Source organism: Cetorhinus maximus, chromosome 5 (genome assembly GCF_964194155.1).
Source record: "Cetorhinus maximus chromosome 5, sCetMax3.hap1.1, whole genome shotgun sequence".
Lineage (NCBI taxonomy): Eukaryota > Metazoa > Chordata > Chondrichthyes > Lamniformes > Cetorhinidae > Cetorhinus > Cetorhinus maximus.
The window spans coordinates 8,590,705-8,612,261 of record NC_135883.1 but is presented as its reverse complement, the minus strand read 5'-3'; the positions used below and the strand labels follow the sequence as shown (position 1 = coordinate 8,612,261).

General features: G+C 40.9%; 1 protein-coding gene across 3 annotated transcripts in view; it reads right to left on the bottom strand.

The window, feature by feature from the left end:
* tmem214 (transmembrane protein 214) overlaps window positions 1-20,383 on the bottom strand; it is a 59,612-nt gene extending 39,229 nt beyond the window's left edge. For 2 of the 3 annotated variants that reach the window (XM_078541497.1, XM_078541499.1), the window contains exons 1-4: window positions 20,227-20,383; window positions 9,524-9,729; window positions 8,830-8,980; window positions 610-744 (exon numbers count right to left, since the gene is read on the bottom strand). In XM_078541497.1, the coding sequence (XP_078397623.1) occupies window positions 610-744; window positions 8,830-8,980; window positions 9,524-9,729; window positions 20,227-20,350 (616 nt within the window). In that variant the 5' untranslated portion in view covers window positions 20,351-20,383. The remainder of the gene's footprint in view (window positions 1-609; window positions 745-8,829; window positions 8,981-9,523; window positions 9,730-20,226) is intronic. The other variant, XM_078541500.1, reaches the window with a different exon arrangement.
* Window positions 20,384-21,557: the final 1,174 nt, after the last annotated feature.

Below are 21,557 nucleotides of genomic sequence, written 5' to 3'. Positions count from 1 at the left end.
GCATTGGAAGCACCTTCACCACAAGTACTGCAGCTGTTCTAGATGGCATCACCACCACGCTCTCAGGCAAGAGATTAGCAATAAATGCCAACTTTACCATACTAGTAAGTTGGTAAAGTATATTGATAAATGCTTAGAAAATTTATCTGAGACACAAGAGACATTTATTAATTCTCAAATGCGTGAAGTGAAGAATTTTGAAACTCACTTTTTTCACTCAAGTCAGCTGTTCAACCCTGTGGTCTAGTATACAAGCCATGTTGTTTATGGCTTTATGCTAATTAAAATCTCTGTAAATTAAATTTTTAGTGAAACATTATAGCCATTACAAATAAGAGATTTTTTTAAAAAGTGTTTAAAGTTTAGCAGTGTCAAAATTGGAAATACACCAAAATAGCCCAAATTGAAGAACTGATACTAAAGCTGTAAATACTATGTAAGATCACAGTTCAAAAGGGATTCAATAAATTGTCAGAGAAAAATAAAGTTGGTGTCAAGCAGAACATTGTTTGTTAAATGCTTTCAAGCTGAATTGAAGTGAATGCCAAGAGATTTTGATTGAACTTAACATCACACTTATAAATAAAGGCACTGAAATAGTCTTATTACCTGCAGCCTTTTCTTGCTCACGCAACATAGTGTAGATGCAGTGGTCAAAGAAGTGTTCCAGGTTGTCAGATGTTTTTGCCAGCAGCGATTTGATAATATTCCGAAGCTCCTTATTAACAAGGCTATATGGATAGTCTGTTAAAAAAAAATCTTGAATTTTAGAAAAACAATGTATTTCTTGCTTTTAAGTAAAATTTTAAATATTTGTAAAAGGTGGCATGCTTAGCATTTAGAATTGGCTCAAGACTGCAAGTCTGTGCATCATGAAACACCAGCAGAAATACAAAATATTATTGCTTGAGGATCAGATTGGTATCTAACCATTTATGCCTTTCATTTCAACACCTTTCTGACATATGCTTACATATGAAGAACGGTCACCAGGGCAAAATACCAGAAAGCTCCCAGTATTCATGGAGCTATACCTAACATCATCCCAACATCTTCAAACTGGAAATCTCCACCAGCCTCAAATGCACCAGGAGATACATGTTTATACTGCAGCATTAAACTAGACATCACACATCAACATCAAGAATTAATTCGTCAGTGTCAATATTGTGCCAGATGTTGCAATATGTACACTGACTAGCCATGACTCATACCAGAGGAATTTCTAACCTTCAGAAACCAGCAGGGACCTCAAGGTGCTAATGGCCTCTGTGACTGCCAACAATTAAATTCCAAAGAAATGCCCCAAACCCCTTTACACTTCTAAGGCAGAGCTCCAGCCAAAGGAGACAGTATGTCTGTAAAGGACAAAACAGACCCTGACTCCTCTATTAAGCACCTCAAGATTCAAAACCTGGGAAAATGCATCTTTTACCTCACACTACTGGGTGTTAGACATGTCACATGACCTCCCCCAAGCTGTTAGAACCTGTAATATTGTCGAGTGGAACTGAACCCAGACAATCTACCATTTTATCATCTAACAGGTAGCAGCAGAAAGAGTTCTGCCCAGGTAAAGTGCCTGCCCTCATCTACACTGTAAATTACTAGAACACTGGAACTTCTATATCTGTGCCTTCAAGGCTAATTCATCTCGTGCCTTCTGCCATCACGGAAGTCCTCACTCCTGGAAAGACAGATCATCCTGCAACAGTTTCAGCTTGCTAACCTCTAAAGGAATTCGCCAATGGGCTTTTGTTTCTGGACTCACGTGAAACCCTAACTCTTATTTTTTATTGTGGTCTTTCCCTGTACCCCTTTCTTTTCCTTATCACTTTTATTGTATGAATACAAACAGGGGCGGACGTTGCGAAACGTCTTTCCCATGTTTTGTGGGTGTGTAAAATAAACCAACCCTCTTATTTTACCTTATCTTGAGTTTGCTGTGGAGTTATTAATAGAGGATTGGATCACTCCAAACTGAAGGGTTGGGGAAAACACTACCACTTACAAAGGAGGAAATCAGAAATCAAAAACACCTTTCTGCTTAGACAGGTACTGAGGGGAGAAATCAGGGCTATTTGAATTAATTCCCCTCCTGTCCGTAACAATTAGCATTAACAGGGAATACAATGCATCTTCACAGAACTCTCCTTTAAAACAGGACATCAGCTCCTAATTTAACGTTAAAATTTTGTACGGTGATAGGATATCCACTGCAATATGCAACTCGTGAAAAGCTGAACCATGAAACAGCATTGTGCCTCCTATTTACAATGAAGTCCTGTTGCTGTCAGGTGATAGAGGCGCAACAGTAAATAACAACTTTACTTACAAGGGCCTTGATACTGTCAGCTTCCTCAAAAAGGAGTTACTATTTTCAATGAAAAGAAACCTTGCATTGCTTTACAGCAAATAACAAAAGTAAAAGATTAGGAATATATAGGAACAGGGAGGATTAGGCCATTCAGTTACTCAAGCCTATTTCACCATTACATTAGACCATGGCCATTTTGTATCTTAACTCTATCTGCTTGCCTTAGCTCCATAATACGCCTAGTCAACAAAAATCAATTCCAATTTTGAAATTTTCAATTGGCTAAGCCTCGGCAACTTTTTTGCGAGTAAGTACTACATTCCTACTACCATTTTGTGAGAAACGTTTTCTGACATCATCCCTAAATAGTCTAGTTTCATTTTAAGGTAATGCCCCAGCCCCCTCCCCTCCTTGTTTGAGACTCCCCATCAGGAGAAATAGTTTCTCTCCATCCACCCCATCAACAAATTTGATTACCCTGAATACCTCAGAACATTCTTTATTCAAGGGAATGCAAATCTAGTTTATGTAATGTCCTCATAATTTAACCCCTTTAGCTTTGGCATCATTCTGATGAATCTGCATTGCATTCCCTCCTAGGCCATCATATCCTTCCCAAGGTGCTTTTCCAGAACTGAATGCAATACTCTAAGGGTCTAACCAGAGATCTATACAGCTTGTAACATAACTTCCTGTTTGTACTGCAGTTCCCAAGTAAAGGGTCAACATTCCATTAGCCTTAATTATTTTAATCAACCAGCTTTAAGTGACCACTTGGACCACTACATCTCTGTTCAGCCACATTTCCTACCTTCTCCCCATTAAGAAAACACTCATCCACCTTTGGGCTCAAAAGTAGATGGTCTCTCATTTTCCATATTAAACTCCATCTGGCGGAGTTCTGTCAACTCACAATCACGAAGTTCAAAAGAAATGAATTCAAAGATAACAAGCTCCCAAAAGAAACCAATGTTCATAACAGTATGATGGTACATGCAAGTTCCTGTTTTAATCATGCATCAAGAGACCGAACAGAAGTCAGGTGCGCTGAGTTCAAAGATTGCTGTGCTTTCTCAGTGCAAGTCCTTTTTGAACAAAATGGCCACTTCCAGAGAGTCCCACATGGTAGAGCTCACAGGACTACAGCAAGCCAGATAGGTCAGTAGTACTGTTGCATTTCAAAACCCAAACATCCCCTTTTTCCTAATGAAAAAGACAAATTTGCATGCATCATGCAGAACTTAGTGTTACCCAAAATATCACAAATGTTTGCATGCATTAACAAGCTGTTTGTTCTCGTCAGTCACTGCACATGCATTGCAAACATAGTCATTGAATCGTGCAGGTCTGTTAATGGTACGTGGCGGGTTGTCATAGGGTGTTCATCTGGGCGACATTCCTTCTCTGCGAGAGTGTGTGTGTCATTCCTGTGGAATTTGTCATCGTGGTAACTGTTGTTCCATTTCTGTTGTTGGGGAGGAACAATTGGATCTAGGAGTCATGGTCGTTCTGTACTCTGTGCAGCTGTCGAAATCCCATCTTCCTGATTGGCTGACTGCAGAGGAGCTGTTCCTTCACTAGTTGTTCATATGCCTGCAGTTGTGCCACTATATTTGGTCATTCACTACTACCACATAGGCAACAACTTCTCTACGCATTTCCCAAGTTGCCACACAGGCTGACTCCTGTTGAGAGAATTGAAAGTTTGTACCCTGATTGGCTCTCCAATGCTCAGCTCTAGCAATCTTGTCAAATTGAAATTTGGCTGCTATTTTATCTCAATTCTTTTCCCACTCACACCTGTTACTACTTCTGGTTTCAGTAGCTTTTTTGCTATTGTAAGAGTAGTTTTGGTGCAGCAGGACATTAATCTTTGGACTGGACTACTTTCCATGCCTTCAGTCAGTGTATTTCTCCATTCGAAGATTTCCTTGTATACTTCTGTGCTAGGTTTGCTCCATTTGATGATGATTCCTTTAGTGATTTTCACTGCCGCCTCAGTCTTTCCATTCAAATGGGGATGGTGCAGAGATAATGTGCAGTGTTGAATTCCCCAATCCTTTGTGAAGTGGCTGAATTCTTCTCTCATGAACTGTGATGAATGACAATGGCGCTCAATGTCTAGAATGCTGTAATGACTGAAGTGTGCTTTCAGGCATTCTACTATTTCTCCTGTTGTCGTTGAAGTCAGCTGATCTAACTCCCTGGAATCAGAATACTAGTCTACCGTGATAAGATAATCAGTTCCTGCTAGAGTGAAAAGGTCTACTCCCAGCTTCATCCATGGTCTGTCTGGGATGTCATGTGTCATCAACTTTTAGTTTAGCTTGGTACTCATGACTGTGTGATCTTTAATTTTGCTGTTCATGTTTGGCCGCTTCTTTTCCCTTACTCAGACTAGATTCAATTCCTTGATGGCTTGCATGGACGCATTTCAGCATCTCTTCTCTCATCTCCTTAGGGATGACTACTCTATTTCCTTTGTACAGGATGCCATCTTGCGCTGTCAAATTCATCTCGGTAAGCCCAAGATGCGCGCGACTGCAGGTGTCTCCTTGATACTCTCAGGCCATCCTTTCATCACTATTTCTTGTAGCACTTGGAGAGTTGCATCTTGTAGAGTTTCATCTTGTTGGTTGATTTGAGCAAGGTACTGGTCTGTCAGATTCAATGTCTCTGTTGGGCTGTTGAATTCCAGATCATGTCAAGCTGCTGTGTCAAGTTGAATCTGGAAGATTTCACATTCTGTTTTAGCATCCTCAGCTTTCTTCATGGGGAGCACTGCTCTCGACAGCATGTCAGCGATGTACATCAGTTTCCCTTACCTGTAGGTCACTTCGAGATGATATCTCTGCAAAAAAGTAACATCCTTTGCTGACGCTTTGGAATAGTTAGTAGCAGTTTGAGAAAAATGCTTTGGTGGCTTGTGGTCAGACTCCACTGTCACTTTGGCTCTCCCAAGAAGGTATTGATGAAAATGCTCAAGCAAAACAGCCAGGCACTCACTTGATCTAAGCATAGCATCGATCCATTTGCGTTAGTGCCCTGGATGTAAATGCGATCGGTTGCCCTTGTTGAATTAAGTTGCTCAAGACCTGTCTCGCTGGCGTCACACTGCAAGGTGGTTTCATCACTGATGTCATAGTATTTCAGTACTGGTGTCGTCACTACTAGTTGTTTGATTTTAGTGAACACTGCTTGTTCCGGTGTCCCAATACCACTGTACCTCTTTGCCAGTGAGCTTGCGTTATGGCTCACACTCCGACGACAAATAGGGCAAAAATTTTGCTAAATAGTTCACTAATCCAACAAATTATTGCACTGCTTTCACATCTGTTTGTCGCTGCATTGCTGCTACAGCCCTCACCTTGTCAGGATCTGGGCAAAGACCTTTTGCTGTCAGTATACAACCCATGTAGTTGACTTCAGGCAATTCAGTTACAATTTTTTTCTTTTTCAGTTTCATTTGGTGAGATCTCTCTAACAGTCGTATTACATTTTACTAGTGGTCAGCTATGATTTCTTCCATTGTCTCCCCACATCCATAGACTATTAGATCATCCATTATGGCTTCCTCCAGGAAGATCACTGACTACCTCATGCTGTTCACGTGATACACTTCTGGAGCCGTGGAAATGCCAAATGGCATGTGCAATTATCTGCATCTCTCAAACGGCGTCCAGAATGAAGTTAGAAAGCTGCTGCTTTCATCCAGCTTCACTTAACAGTAACCATCCTTTGCATCTAGGGTAGTAAAGATCTTTGGCTTGGCAAGTTGCACCAATATTCCTTCAACGGTTGGCACTGGGTAGTGAGATCTCTTCAGCGCTTTATTTAAATAGATCCTTTGGGTTAAAGCATACTCGCAGCTTTCCAGGTTGTTTCACTACTACCATGCTGCTAATCCGGACTGTAAGAGTTGTCACTTTCTTGATTACTCCCTTCTTTTCCAGCTCTTCTATCTCGTTTTTTAGGCTCGACTTGAAGGCAGCTGGAACTCTTCTCGGCAGTTGCTGAATTAGTCTTACGCTGTCATCTACTTCTAGATGATATTCTCCAGGTATACATCCTAACCTTGTAAACACATCTTTGTACTCCTCTAGAATCTGTTCGGCAGTCAATTAATGGCTGTGTGTGCTGCGACACATTGTAAATCCCTGTGGACACATTCAGGGTTATCAGTCCAAGTTTTAGACTTGCTACAGCTGAGATGAGTGGCTGTTACATACCATCCATGATCTGGAACTCTAGATCTTCCTTCTTGCCATTGCATTGGGCTCTCAGACTAATTTGTCCTCTCAGTATGAGTATCATCCATCACATGGCTCAACCTTACTTTTGAGGCTTAATTTTTGGATCACTACGTTGAGCCACTTCGCACAGGTCTGTGCGAGTCATGATGTAGCATTACGCACCAGTGTCTATCTGGCACTTCTTGTTCACTTGATATTCTCCTTCTGCAGCCATCATCGTAACAATCGCAAACCATTTATCACCTACAGACTTGACGGAACCAACCTGTTGTATCGTGAATAGTGCTTCAGACTCTTCTGCTGATATCTTTCCAGTGGCCATCTGTATAGACCTGTTTTACTTATTTCTAGCCAATCATTTGTGCGTGAAATGATTCAGCTTCTTGCAGATAAAACACTGTTTCCGCCACGCTGGGCAATCCTCTTTTTCCTTTGTATGATTTCATTCACAGTATTTGCATCCTGCCCCTTGTCCATGATTGTTCTGCTCTTTTGGCCTGGAATGTCTCTCAGCATAATGTATCCTCTGGTCTGTTCTGCCATATATGTGCTCTGACATTTTACAACCTCCGCATTTCTACACATGTCTAACATTTTCCTGAGTGTTAAGTTTCTCCTCTTTCAGTAGACTTGCTCTCACCAAGGGGTTTCGTAGGTCTAAGAGAATTCTATCTTGACTCCAGTCATCTCTCAATTGCCCGAATTCAAATGATACTGCAAGCTGCATTACTATAGTCACATACTGATCAATGGGCTCGTTTTCACCCTGAGCTCTAGTGTTGAATACATAGCTTTCATAAGTAATGTTCACTTGGTGTTCAAGGCTTTCAAAATTTCTGCAGTCCGTTTTTTTGTTTGTTGGTTACACTTAGGGTGGAATACAATTTGTAGCAGTCCCTCCCCAGCAGTGTTAGAAGTTTAGATACTGGGATCGGCTTGTTAATTAAATCTGTTGCAAGATCATAGTTTTGCCATTGCAAGTGGAGAAACTGCCAGTTCTGCAACATATCGCGTTTTATTTCAATAGCAGCAAGGAGAGGAAAGCTTACAACCATGTTAATTCACCCAGTATTTTACTTGCAGCCTTCAGTTAGTGCTTGCTTTTCCTTGTCCTTTTTTCGGCAGCTTCTAGCAGATTTAAACATTTGTGTACGCCTTTGTGAGCTTCTCTGCAGCATTTCAAAACTCTATTTTAGCTCCACTTCTGACACCATGTTTTGTGCTCAAAGACTGCAGCGCTTTCTCAATGTAAATTTTTATTGAACTGATTGTAAAATGTCCACTTCCAGAGAAATGCCCTCTTAACAGAGGTCACATGACTACAGAAAGCCAGATAGGGCATGTTGTACTGTTGCATTTCAAAACCCAAACAAGGTGCTTACATAGAAGTGAGAGGAAGTAGCAAATATAAGTTATTTAAAAATGTCAATCCTGTGCTAGTCTCACAAATGAACCTTATGACTCCTGAAATCTACAAACAAGACGACAACTTGGTCAACTGGGAAATAGCACATGATATCAGGTGAAAACAAAAAGGGGAACCCCAATGAAATACTAAATAAAATAAAGATGAAACTTTCAAACAATCATAAACCATTATCCTGTTACTCTTGTCTTGGTAGTAAAACAATGGGCTTCTTCAAACAGGTTGACCTTAAATTAGCAAATAACTAATAGGACAGTCAAAAATAAACATAAAAAAGATGGCAAGTAGTATACAAATCTTTAATAAACTATTTTTTAGCAAATCATATCAGTTGCTGCCAAAAACAATCCCAGTTTATTATATTGCGATGGTTAGTGGAACCATGGAATATACTTGGAAAGCACCTTGCTTCCGTGAAAGATAAGCCCTGCTTCATCTCAAGCTTCCCACAAGTAAATCCTGGTATGTTAGCACACATGCCATTCTTGCCTTATTGATTGGTAATTCTCAGGTTTAGAAACCACAACGTTTGCTCAGTGTGGCTCATTTGTAATACCTTTTCCAAAGCCAAAAAAAGCTAAATATTGGTCCAAGCAGGAGTTCTCCACTTATCATAGGGAATTGTTTTTAATATTTATCAGCCTTAAAATTCAAAGCTTTGGAATAGAGTGAAATAAAGTCTCTGCCCCACTCCTTGCAGGTGCCAGGTACACACCACAGTGTATAAATGATGCATGACTGTTTCTATAATCTTTGTAAATTCACAGTGTGATGAAAATTAACAAAAATTGCAAACTATCAGTAAAACATTAATATGTTAAAATTCAACTGACCAAAGGAATATTGACTGAGGGTAGGATCTGTCTCTGGTGCTTGTAGTTTATAATTCAAGTATCCAGCCAAGTCCTTCACCCAGACAGATGGATTTCCAGGAAACAAGTTCTGGCTTTTATCCAGTTGCTCCTGAAGTTCTTTCAAATCAAGCTGTGGAGAAAATAACTATTCTAGATTAGATGGCAACAACTTCAATCTATATGATTAGGTAACTCTGGACAATTTTCTAGCATTTCCCAAAAAAAAAAAAGAGTTTTTGACTAGAGGCAGATAAAAGAGGTTAGGCTACGCTTCAGCAGAAGCTTAGCTCCTCAAATGGGGCCACTGACTCAGGGCTAAATATTGGCGCTCAAACTCTCCAATTTCCAAAGTGACATCAGGATCACTTTATTCAATTTACTAGATAACAAAATCACAACACAGTAATAGATTATTAGCACATGGCATAATAACATGGTTTAGAGACTGGGATGAAATTAGACTGAATGCCTAAAGACTAACACCCAATATTGGTTATGTCAAATAGGTTACAGTGCAGGAGTGCTAAAATTCCATTCTAAAATGTTGTCGAATGCAAGTTGCTCAATTTTGTCAAAATTTTAATATTCTAATTCTATTAAAATCAGATTCGTAAAGCATGAAATCTACAAAATTGAAAGGTCAGAAAATATGAAAATATTCTTGTGTACATACAGCTTTAACAGCAGCCTCCAAAGAAGGAAACCTCTTGTGCTTCAGTCCTGCATCACCACTGGGTTTCTTGATCACCTTGCCTCCAGAGGAACATTTCTGTTGATGGTGCTCAGGAGCTGATACTGGAGGAACTTGCTCTTTGTTTTGCTTCTTACCCATTTTCTCAAACCCAAGTTCGAAAAGGGTTTCAGAGGGTTTCAAAGGAGCTATGAAAAGAAAAGTTATTGTCCATCAGATGCAATTATATTTGACAGACTGATTTTCCTGTCACCAAACATAACTGAAATCCACTTTTCAGTATCAACTGAACATTGCTGATAAGAGTTTTGTTTAAACAATAAAATTAGACATCTACATGGCATTGAACAATTGCAATTCCATTGGAATTTAACTAGTTAATAAAGGCTGAATATCATGATAATATGAAGCTCAATCTTTGCTTGTCCTGAGAAAACGACTGGAAGCATAATTCGCTTGAAAACACAAACACTAAAATCTCCATATGGCAAATTCCCACATGACATGTGCTGAGTGAGCTACCTAATCTCCACTAATGCATTGATGTGAACTCTACAATTAAGTTGAATATCCTGGAATCAGGAAGGAGAAAAGAAAGTTGTAATTCTTTGTCTCTGCCTGCGAATGTTCCCTAGGTTGCTCTTATTCAGGTGGGAAAGGGAAAATGATAAAAGAGAGAGAGAGAGCAGAATATTCTTTCCCCACTTCAATGAAGTAGTAACAGTTTATTTTGAAGTGGTAAGTACACAAGCCTATATTAACGGACAAGACCAAAGAAAACGTGTCAGCAATCAAAACAGAGTCTCCGGGGCAACAGCAAGTGCAGTAGGGCGAAGTATTGTTTTCCTTTTGCCACTCTATAAACAAAGTAGGAAAACTCAGAATCGTTTACCAAGAAGTAATCTACATTTGCTGGATATTCCAGAGACCACAGAGTGCTATAACAGCAGAGCTTCTGAAGGATTACCACAAATATAAAAAAAAATATTTGTTACTGGTGCTGCAGTCCCCAGAGCTGCAGCAAGTTGCTGAATACAGCAGCCAAATCTTCAGCAAGGCAAGAGGTCCTTAGCTATTATCTTGAAAATATTGAGGCAAACAAAGTTAAGCTACAAATGGTGACTTGAAAATCATGCGATGTCTTCTAGACATCTGTTCAGGTCTGCAGCCTCAGATGTCACAACTTAATGCAGTGAAGAAAACGCCATAAGGCAAGGGAAGGAGAGAGTTGAAGGAAACCAAGTTATCAGATGATCTGGCATCCCACACCTAATGTGGTTGGTGAATGTGCATCTCAGGAAACAGCAAAACTTCAAATAAGGCTCAAGAACTGGTTATTTAATTGTAAAAAAAACTAAACTTCATAGCAAAATTCAAAATTAATTTCTCATTTTCAGTGAGATGTACTGTATTTGCTACACCACTCCCAATCTTTGTTCGATTTATCCCTCAGTTGGCATTTTCATTGCGCTATTATTTAGGATATACAGTAGTATACTACAACAATGGCAGTGTGTGGTTGCTCAGGTGAGAGGCTGCAAAGTGCAGATCTTTTTAAAAAAAGGGTAGCTCATTTATTTCTTGGTTAAGGGGCTCTGATTTGTTTTTAAAAACCTAAGCCAACCAAAGGTCTTCAGGTAGAAAATTTCCATTAGAAGTATTTAATCACATCTCAAATTGAATTACGTTTACCTCCTCTCAATACAGGGTCCGAGGTGTGCCTGAGCAAACATTTACTCTTGGGTTAAAAGAAACAGGTACACTAACAAGCCAAAACTATGTAGCTTCAGAAAATGGGTAATTTCTGCAAGCAGACAAATATACAGCTGTAATTCCCTCAGCACAGCAATACAAAAACAGTAACATGGCACAACAGGGAATTTTCTACTGCATAAGTTTTAAAAGCTTTATGCCACATTAAAACAGTTCTTCTATTATAGTTGTAATTATCTTTTACATCGTCCTTGAAAGATTACAGGGACAGTGCAGGAAAAAAAGCCTCAAACATTGTGATCATGTGCTACTATACTCAGGGTTACGGGTAGAATTTGGGGTGGCAATCTACCTTGCCAATCCTACAAGAAATTGAGAGTGAATAAGCATGCACTTCCTGCAATCCCCCCCAACTGAAGAAACAGCACCGAGATATTTCCCACCAGTTTGGTCTCACCGCGGTACACCTGGTAGGATACAGAAGTAGTCCTTGCAGTCCCAACAGTGGGGGCCACAAGTGATCAGTGAAAAAAAAATCACTATACAAAGCCTGCCCTTCATGCTCCCGAAGTGGTCAGGTACCATTCTGACAACAGCCTCTCCTCTTTCTAACCCCACCCACCAGCCAAAAAAAGGCAAAGGCATGGGATTGCTGTGAATGACACAAACACTTCATTTGCATCAAGGCTTGGGACAGGGACAAGGCTTGTGCCAGAATTCCCATTCCACCACAGCAGAGCAGGCCTCCAGGAATTTCAGCTCCACTGTCTCCACCCAGTGGCTCATGTCTAAATTGTTTAAAGTGAGCACTGGCAGGAGTCTGAGAGCAAGATGCTCCCCTACTTCATAGGAGAACTATAGCTAAACAGGCCAAATGGTACGAAACCTGAAAGTGCACTTTATATTAAAAAAAATTAGATGCCTAATTTTGTCTACTCAGGTGAAGGCAAGATATCCTCTAGCTTTATATAAAGAACAATAGGTTTCCTGGTCCCCTGACCCAATATGCCTCCCTCAATTTAAATCAATTATTTGGATCATTCGCATGCATGCATGCGAGCTTTTTGTATGCAAATAAGAAATCTGCATACAAATCCCTGTACTGTACTTGAACAGTAATCCACTGGTCAGAAGGGTCTTTGGGGTTTCCTGAAGAAATGAAAGACACTACATGAAAATCAATTTTGTCTTAATGTCAACTGAGCTGAATGGCATTTAGTTATTCATTTACGAGATGTGGGCTTCACTGGCTGGGCCAGCATTTGTTGCCCATCCCTAAATGCCCTTGAGAAGGTGGTGGTGAGCTGCCTTCTTGAACCGCTGCAGTCCCTGTGGTGTAGGTGCATCCACTGTACTGTACAGACTTTTTACGCAGTTACAACCGAGTGGCTTGCTAGACCATTTCAGAGGGCATTTAAGAGTCAACCAGAGTTGCCCAATTTTACTTCAGCAATTAAAATAGCATTCACTTCTTTACAACAGTGCTTTCAGTTATATTGTGATACTAGACCAGGGACCAGTGAAGCCACAAAGACAAAAAATTGGCATTTCTAAACCAAATACTTGGCAAATTGCCATGCGTCTCTGATAGAATGCATAAAATGCATATGAAAACATGTGTTTTATTTATCACTAGGAAAAAAATTAAAATAGACCTCACTGAATTTTTGCTTTAGACTTCTTTTGTCAATTATAATTTTGTCTTCGAGTCTCCAAATAGGATTAACGTCCTGGAGTCTCCAAGAATGGTTCCTGGGCAGTGCTGCTTGCAAAATAGAACCAGAGGTTCACTCCAGCATGCATCTCATGCAAGAACTGTTGACAAGTCTTTTCTACTTTTTCATACCATCATATCTGGAATCAGCCTACTTGGGTGTTCAGTGCTCTAGCTACAACTGTCTATCTTAGACTCCCAGCCAATCATTACTTGTCATTTTAAGAAACAGCTTGCAAATTCTTGGTTGCTGGCCCTACTCCGGTCCAGCCAGGTTACCAGCCAGCAGAATATAGAGTGGGACCAGTCAGCCTCAAACAGATTCTTATTTGCCTGTCATCAGAAATGCAACCTGCAAATTAAGTGGAATTATAGGAATATTTGAGAGCTTATTATCCTGTACGTTTGCTATGGTGTGCCATTCATGGGACTGCATCTCATTCATGTGTCAAGATATCTAGGGTACCAAGCAGATTTCGACTGTTGCTTTCTCCCTCCTGAAAACATTGGAAAACTTGCAACTTTGATTTACACCAACTTACATTTCACAACAGCACAAGAAATGAACTTGTCTGGTCAATTTGATCAATTTTCAGGTACTTGGATAAAGGGTTTCCAATCAGCTTGGATTGCCCAAGAGTCTTCCAAGCACCAATGCTAGTAACCTGTGACAAAAAACAAGTTTGCACTTCATCACATTTGCAGTTCGCACCCATGGTTTGTGTCCATGTACATTCTTCATCCATTCACACAAGTGGCTTCTAGTTCTTTGAACTTCTCTCACAATTGCTGCTGGTGCAAGGCTGCAAAGATATTCAACTACAGAGGCCCTAACCATTACACAGTAAATGCACTAACATTATCAAACTGTGGGCATGTGATCAAATATCACATGATCAAGCCACCAGGAATACCTCCAGAGTTGGCAACTGGAACCTAGCATTACTGAAAAGAGCATGGGGAGCAACAAAAGAAAAGTCTAAATAAAAGCAAAATACTGCAGATGCTGGAAATCTGAAACAAAAACAAAAATTGCTAGAAAAACTCAGCAGGTCTGACAGCATTTGTGGAGAGGAAGACAAAGTTAACGTTGAGTCCATATGACTTCATCAGAGCTCAAAAGAAAAGTCAAATTGCTGATTGGTGGCTACAACAAGAACAGTGTATAAGCAGCTAAACTAGAATATGAAGACAAACCAGGTGACAAGGATAAAACAAACAAGCCTACAGCAAGACTCATGATCACACAGTTAAGAACTATTTTTTTGGCAGGGAGTTGGGAGGGGGAGGGGGGTGAAATGGGGAGCGAGAGAAATGAAGAGTCTCAATACATGATCAAGAAGGGAATCAAGAAAGTGAAGGAGAGTAGGAATACAAACAATATAACGCAGAGTGCATTGACATTGTGAATTACTGCCACTGTGCCATGTCACAAGAGGCAACAGCTCCAGTATTGAGTGCAAGGTTGAAACAAGTATTCTAAAGTTTTGCTCAACTTTATGAAGGGAAATGGAAAGGATAAAGTAAGACTTGGAATCTTATCTCTAGAGGCAAAACGGGTCCACAGCTAAAGAACCGCACATATTCGAGGCTAAATACACCCCCTTCCTATTCTGTGATTACAATCACTGAAAATGTGATTATAAATAATGGGATATTATCTGCACCTCACCAGATTTCATCATGCTGAGTTCTGTGGAAATGGATATTTTATAGATCAGTGCAGTCAGATGTCTATAGATTTTACCTATTCAGATAGGTGCTCACATAAAAATCAGCCAGTCTTCTATTTTCAAGAGAAACAACAATGCAAGTCCAGCAGATTTAAGACTCACAGGTGCCCAGTGTGGTAATTTAATGAGTTATTTGATAACCCCAAGTAAAGCACCTTCAGATGTTTGGCAGCATTAAAAAAGTGCTGTATGAACAAGGTTGTTGTTGAGTTACATTGGCAGTGAGTGTTGGTTCATTATGGTAAACATTGCAGGAGTCATATCTAAAGCACAAGCCAATTGAACAGGTTAATTCTTCCATTTCTGATGCTCAATTCCAGCTTCTGTAAAGGGTCAGATTAATAAAATTGTGCTGGGCACTACAAATTTGAATATTGTGTTACTCTCAAGTCATATAGTTAAAAATTCACTGCTTTGGAAGTACAAGCATCAGACACAGAATCAGAATTGTTACAGCCAGGAAGGAGGTCATTCAACAGGTCATGTCTGTGCCAGCTCTCTGCAAGAGAAACTCAGCTAGTCCCACTCCCCCTTCTTTTCCCTGTGGCCTTGTATTTTTTCTTGCTTCAAGTAATTATCCAATTCCTCTTTGAAGGCCCATGACTGATTCTGCTTCCAACACACTCAGGTAGTGCATTCCAGATCATGACTACTCAATGTGTAAAAATGTTTTTCCTCATGTCACTTTTTGCCATTCACCTGCAAATTGTTTTTCTATGGTTCGCGACAGTTGTACAGAATTAGATACGTTTGGAATTGTCAGAATTGGTAAATGACCTCAGTCCAAAAGGACCACCTTTCAAGAAGTTTGCTGTTGTGATTGTAGATTCATGTGGACAATACATGAAGACAGCATCAGGCTTGTAGTTATGTCTCCCGCAGCCAAAAACCTGCCAACACTCACATGATGACCGACCACTCAGGCAAGACACAATAACAAGGCTCTTGTGAAGCTGCCTCCGTAGCACAGTACTCAGGCATGAGAACAACTGCCCATGACATCAAAGCAGCATTTAACAGTGTAGCATCAAGGAGCCCTAGCAAAAGTGAAGTCAATGGGAATCAGGGGGCAAAACTCTCCACTGGTTGGAATCATACCTAGCACAAAGAAAGATGGTTATGGTTGTTGGAGGCATATCAGTCCCAGTACATTACTGCAGGAGTTCCTCAGGGTAGTGTCCTACACCCAACCACCTTCAGCTGCTTCATCAATGACCTTCCCTCCATCATAAGGTCAGGAGTGAGGGTGGTAGCCGATGAATGCAGTGGTCAGAACCATTGACAACTTCTCAGATACTGAAGCATTCCGTGCCCGCATGCAGCAAGACCTGGACAATATTTAGGCTTGGGCTGGTTGCTGACAAGTAACCTTTGCACCAAATCAATGACTATTGCCAAAAAGAGAGACTTTAACCATCTTCCCTTGACATGCAACAACATTACCATCACTGAATCAACGACATCCATGTGATTACCATTGACCAGAAACTCAATTGGACCAGCCATACAAATATCATGAGCAGGGTAAAAGGCTGAGAATTCTGTGGCAAGTAACTCACTCCCCCAAAGCCTGTCCAACATCCACAAAGCACAAGGCAGGAGCAACTCCAACAACATTCAAGAAGCTTGACACCATCCAAACCAAAGCATCCACTTGATCAGGACCCCCATCTACCGCCTTAAACATTCACTCACTCCACCATTGGCATGCAGTGGCAGCAGCACATAACATCTACAAAATGCACTGCAGCAACTGCCCAAGGTTCCTTCGATAGTACCCTCTAATCTGACAATCTCCACAACCTAGATGGAGATGAGCAGCAGGTGCAGGGGAACATCTCCACTTGCAAGTTCCCCTCCAAGAAAAACGCCACCTTGACTTGGAACTGTAATCACCATTCTTTGGGTTGCTGCAACAAAATCCTGGAACACCCTTCCTACAGCAGATGGACTGCAGCAGTTCAAGGCAGCAGCTCATCATCATCTTCTCAAGGATAATTTGGGAAATAAAGAATGGCATTGCTAGCAACGTTCACATCCCAAAATGGGTTTTAAAAGAAAAAGAGCTCCACCAATACACTGTGGCTGTAGTATATACTACTTGCAGTAGGAGGCAGTACAGAAACTCACCAAGCTTACATCAAATCACTTCCCAAATTAACCTTCACCGCCAAGGGCAAGATAAGCAACAGCGATGCAAATTAACTTTGAAGTTCTCTCCAATTGAAATACCATCTCAATTTTAAGTGTTAATTGTATATTGCTTGTGGTTAATTGTATGCATGTGAATATTAACTGTAGTTTTACTTAAGCACACAGGCACTTATTGAAATTGTGGTGTTGAGTTAGGAGGTATATGCTTGTAATGTTTATTTCCGTAAACAAATGCGAGACTAAATAAAAATTTGCCCCAGTGCTATCATTCACCAACTAGCAGTCCGGAGAATAACACAGTATTGTGCCTTCATTATTGTTAAATTAAAATCCTAAATTTTCTGGCTTGAACCATTGTGGGAGCACAATCACCACAAGGACCACAAAAAACAGTTCCACCAGCTTAGAGTGACTTGTGATGGGTAATAAAAGCAGCGATACCATTGCTGCCTGCAACCCGAGGAAAAGAAATTTGAAGAAAAAAGTTCAGTGATTTTAGGGAGGGGGAGTAACATTGGCAAAAATAAGAAGAAAATTACAGTATTAAACAACTAAAGAAAATAAAACTATCAAAGCTGGAAATATATAGTTGGTCCATTAACACCCAAAGAAAATAAAATCAAATTGTTTTGAGTATAGACTTCCAAAGCTCACAGAAGCTCTACACCCGAAATAGTGATACTGCCAGCGTTACATACTTTCAGAATTTTTCAGGTAAGTAAACTAATATGCTGCATAACGTAGCAGTGTCTAATGCAGGGCATTTGTTATGCCTGCAGAGCACTTGCACTTTCAAAAAGTTGTCGAGACTGGGCAAGGAGAAAACACAAAGGAAATGTTCACAAATCCCACCAGCCATTTGTTTCAGGTGAAGTTGCAGTCCTTCACAGACAGCAAGAACCTTCTGCACCAGACCAATACACTCAGTATCTATAAACTTTGATGGGAAAAAAAACTGTAGAAACAGAAGTCCATCTCCCAAGCAGCACTCTTCATAAAAGGAGTCTATGCAAAAGGGGGATGTGCTTATGCTTTTGTTAATTTTATGAAATTACTTGCAGGAAGACAGAAAAAAATATTAAAAGTTTTTCAATTCATTGCTTAAGCTATGTGATCACAATTTATTACAGTGCCAGATCTGCAAATGGATGCATCAACTTGTAATTTTTGTTTTACACAACTCTGCCTCACTGAGGATTATTTAATTCCAGCTGTAGAAAAAAATTGTTCCTTGTACTTTGATAAGCAACATATCTCACCAAGTTGCAAGCATGACATAGGTAGGAACCAACAAAATTAAAATCTACCAAGTGGAACAAAAAACAGAGATGATCAAGGACATTATACATTCCAACCAGAACAGCTGATAGGGACAGGAGTTGTACTAGAACCAATACTCTTACATCTGGTCCTTTTAAAATCACTGTTGTAGTGGACAGAGAACTTCACCATTAAACATTCCCAAAGTACTTGGCAAGTTGCTTAAAAAAAGGCTGAACTAACTATAAAGTTGCAAGTTCAAAAGAATGTCTCTTGCAGCCATTAACGTAGGCTCCTGGAGGTAGCCATTTGTGAAATATGTTGGGGGACAATGTGGCAGGAATTTGTACAGAAGACAGATAGAGGTTAATGGTTTAATTTGTTGGTTTCAATTCCTGAACACTGATTTTAGATTGGTCTCTGCACTAACTTCAACCGGCAAATGGTGGCTTCCTGGAGGCAGTCTCCCATCTCATGTCTCTTGATTAACACTGGCAGTTTTAACTCTGATGCATACCCAGAACCATATCTCATAAATGGGCAAACAGTACTTTTATATAAAAATAGCTCAAATTGATTATCAAATCAATAACTTACCCAAACAAATTAACCATTTGTGTAGCTAAGTCATGCAGATCTGTAAGGTTTCAAGTCTGATTCCCCAGCCCATGCAGAGTTAACTTATTTGGATCTGGGTAACAGTAGTAAAACTATTTATTACAGTTCTTCTCACTCAAGTGGGTGGGATTCCCTCTCCAGATCAGCTAACCAGCAATCACTGGTGGAAATACACAATGTGAAGATCGAGTCAAACTCAGTCACAAAGATACCTACACCCAAGCAACATTCACATGACTAGCAATCAGCTGGACAAAATACCAGAGGATGCTGGCAAGGAGTCACCATTTCAAAAAACACAAAACTGGCAAGGAAAAGAGAGACAATCACAGCAACCAAAGGAGGATCTTGCTGCCAACAAATGTTCTTTATCGACTCTCCAATCAAATGGCAAGTGTACAAAAGGGATGAGACAAGTTGAAAGCTATAAATTACATAGTAGAATTTCTTTTGCATTGCACTGGAAGTGATCCATGTAGTATTAATAAATTTACTACTACAAACTAGATAGATAAAATTTAAATTCAATGTGAGAATATCCCATTAACATGAAATTACAGCCAATTTAAAAAGTGAACATCTGAATAGCAATTCTCAAAAAAAGTCTTCTTACACTTGTTTCAGTTTTGGAGTCATTACGTGAATTTAATTCCCCTCACACCAATTTTAACTAACTGCTCTTCCTTGGCTGATCCTAAATCGAAAAAAAATAAAGAGCAGTCCCATTGAAAAATATTAATAAAACGTCAAAAATTGAATTCACATCACATCAGGTGAACTTGATCTTTAAAAAAAAAAGTGGTTTGCAAACACTACCAAGGTCCCTTTAACTTTAGAAATTCTCAATTCACCCGGTAGAATCGAAACGTTTTGATGCATGCGAGTTGAATGCAACAGAATTCTTGCACCTACGCCAGATATTAAACAGCTTAAAATATCTCATGTTAAAGGGGCCAAGAGTAAAGACTTAGAAGCAACGTCACACTTTAATAGGTTTTTTGTTTAGCAGGTTGACACACTGGAGCGTACAGAGGTTGGTCAACATCGTCGAGGGTCTAATCACAACATACTGCGAAATCCAAGTGAGGAGGACTAACTAGTGTTTATTAGAAATAATACTAGCTTGAAACGCAGTGTAGTAAATCTTTTTTTTTTATTCTGCTATAAAACAACAAGTACAACACTGACTCAAATCAAAATGTCAACCGGTCCAGGCAGCCTCTCCCCGCCCCCCCCCCCCCCCACACACACACACACAAGCTGAATCACTCTTCCTAAATCTTAAATCAGGATGTTCCGAGTGGGCTCTGAACAGGGGCACGGTTAGCTAACCCATAGCATGCGTGGCAAGGCCGAGGACGCCACCATTTCCAGGCGGTGCTCGACTGACACATGGGCCTCCCCCTCTCTCTCTCTCCCCCTCCCTCCTGAAGGGCCCCCAGGCTGGGAAGGCCACTTAGCTCAGAGGGGCATTTTTTTTTTATATTACTCACGGACTGGGTCTATCCGAGGCATGTTCTCAGACAGCGCTTTCCGGGCCGACTTCTTCTCATTTCTAGTCAAAGTGGTTTTCTTGTTTTTCTTATTGACGATTTCCCACTTGCCAGCAGACGCCATTCTGGCCGGGTCGGTCGGTAATGGAGGTAATGGCCCCCCCCCTCCTAGGTGCCGGTTGCTTGGAGGGTGGGCGGGGCCAGGCGGGGGTGTGTGGGAAGTGTTGGCTGCCAATGAACCAGCTCCGAGCTCGAGGCCGCCGCTGACAAACGGCTTTCAACAGTTTCTCAATCGGGCCGCCTTTCAAACTGCTGCCTTGCGTCCAATCAGAGCGGCCGGCGGCCGCCAGCTCCGCACGCGGCGTGACACGTCGCACGGGTCCCTTGTGACGTCACACGGCTCAGCCTTTCGTGCGAGGGGTTGAGGGCTGGAGGGTGGAAATTTGTGTTGGAATGTGAGCCGGGGTGGGGTGGCACGTCCCATTATCACTACACAACACTCATTCATTGATCGGAAATCACTCCACTTCAATGTATAAGCATATATATATATATATATATGGCATGTTAATCCAAATCCTCAAAATGAACACAGCTCCGTATGTTTAAATGGACCTGGCAGCTGTGTTTACCTGTGCCCCCTTAACGGTCTTTCCACAGCTCTGCCATTGCAATGGTCCTGATGCTACTTGTCTGGAGCTAAGCAGTTCCAGTTAATTTCTTTGGGGTTCGCCTTGTATTCATTCTGTCTACCCACCCACCCCCCCCTTCCCTTCCCTCCTCCTCCCTTCCTTCAGGCACCAGCAGGGTCTTCACTTTACAGTGAAAACTGCTTTGATTTAAATTATACCCTTTTGAAGGAGGTATGTAAACTATGGTGCCGCTTGTAGATGAGACCGATGATTGGGAAGCTCACTTGGGAGGAGTGCTAATGGTTCCAGTTATTTCACGTGGTGCGCGACATTTGGACGGGGTGGGTGGGGAAGGGGTGAGGGGTGTTCGTACAGATTATTTTCCTTCTAAAATGGGATTATCTATGGAATTCATTGCCCACAGAAGGCTGTGGAGGCCAGGTCATTGAGTGCATCTAAGACCAAGATAGATAGGTCCTTGATTGGTAAGGGGGATCAAAGGTTACGGGGAGAAGGCAGGAGAATGGGGTTGAGAAACTTATCAGCCATGATCGAATGGCGGAGCAGACTCGATGGGCCGAATGGCCTAATTTCTGCTCCTATGTCTTATGGTCTTATGGGACGGGCTCAAACGCTGCTACTCCAGTTCGGGCTGACATTCTCTAGATCTGACAGAATTATGAAAAAGGCAAATGAATT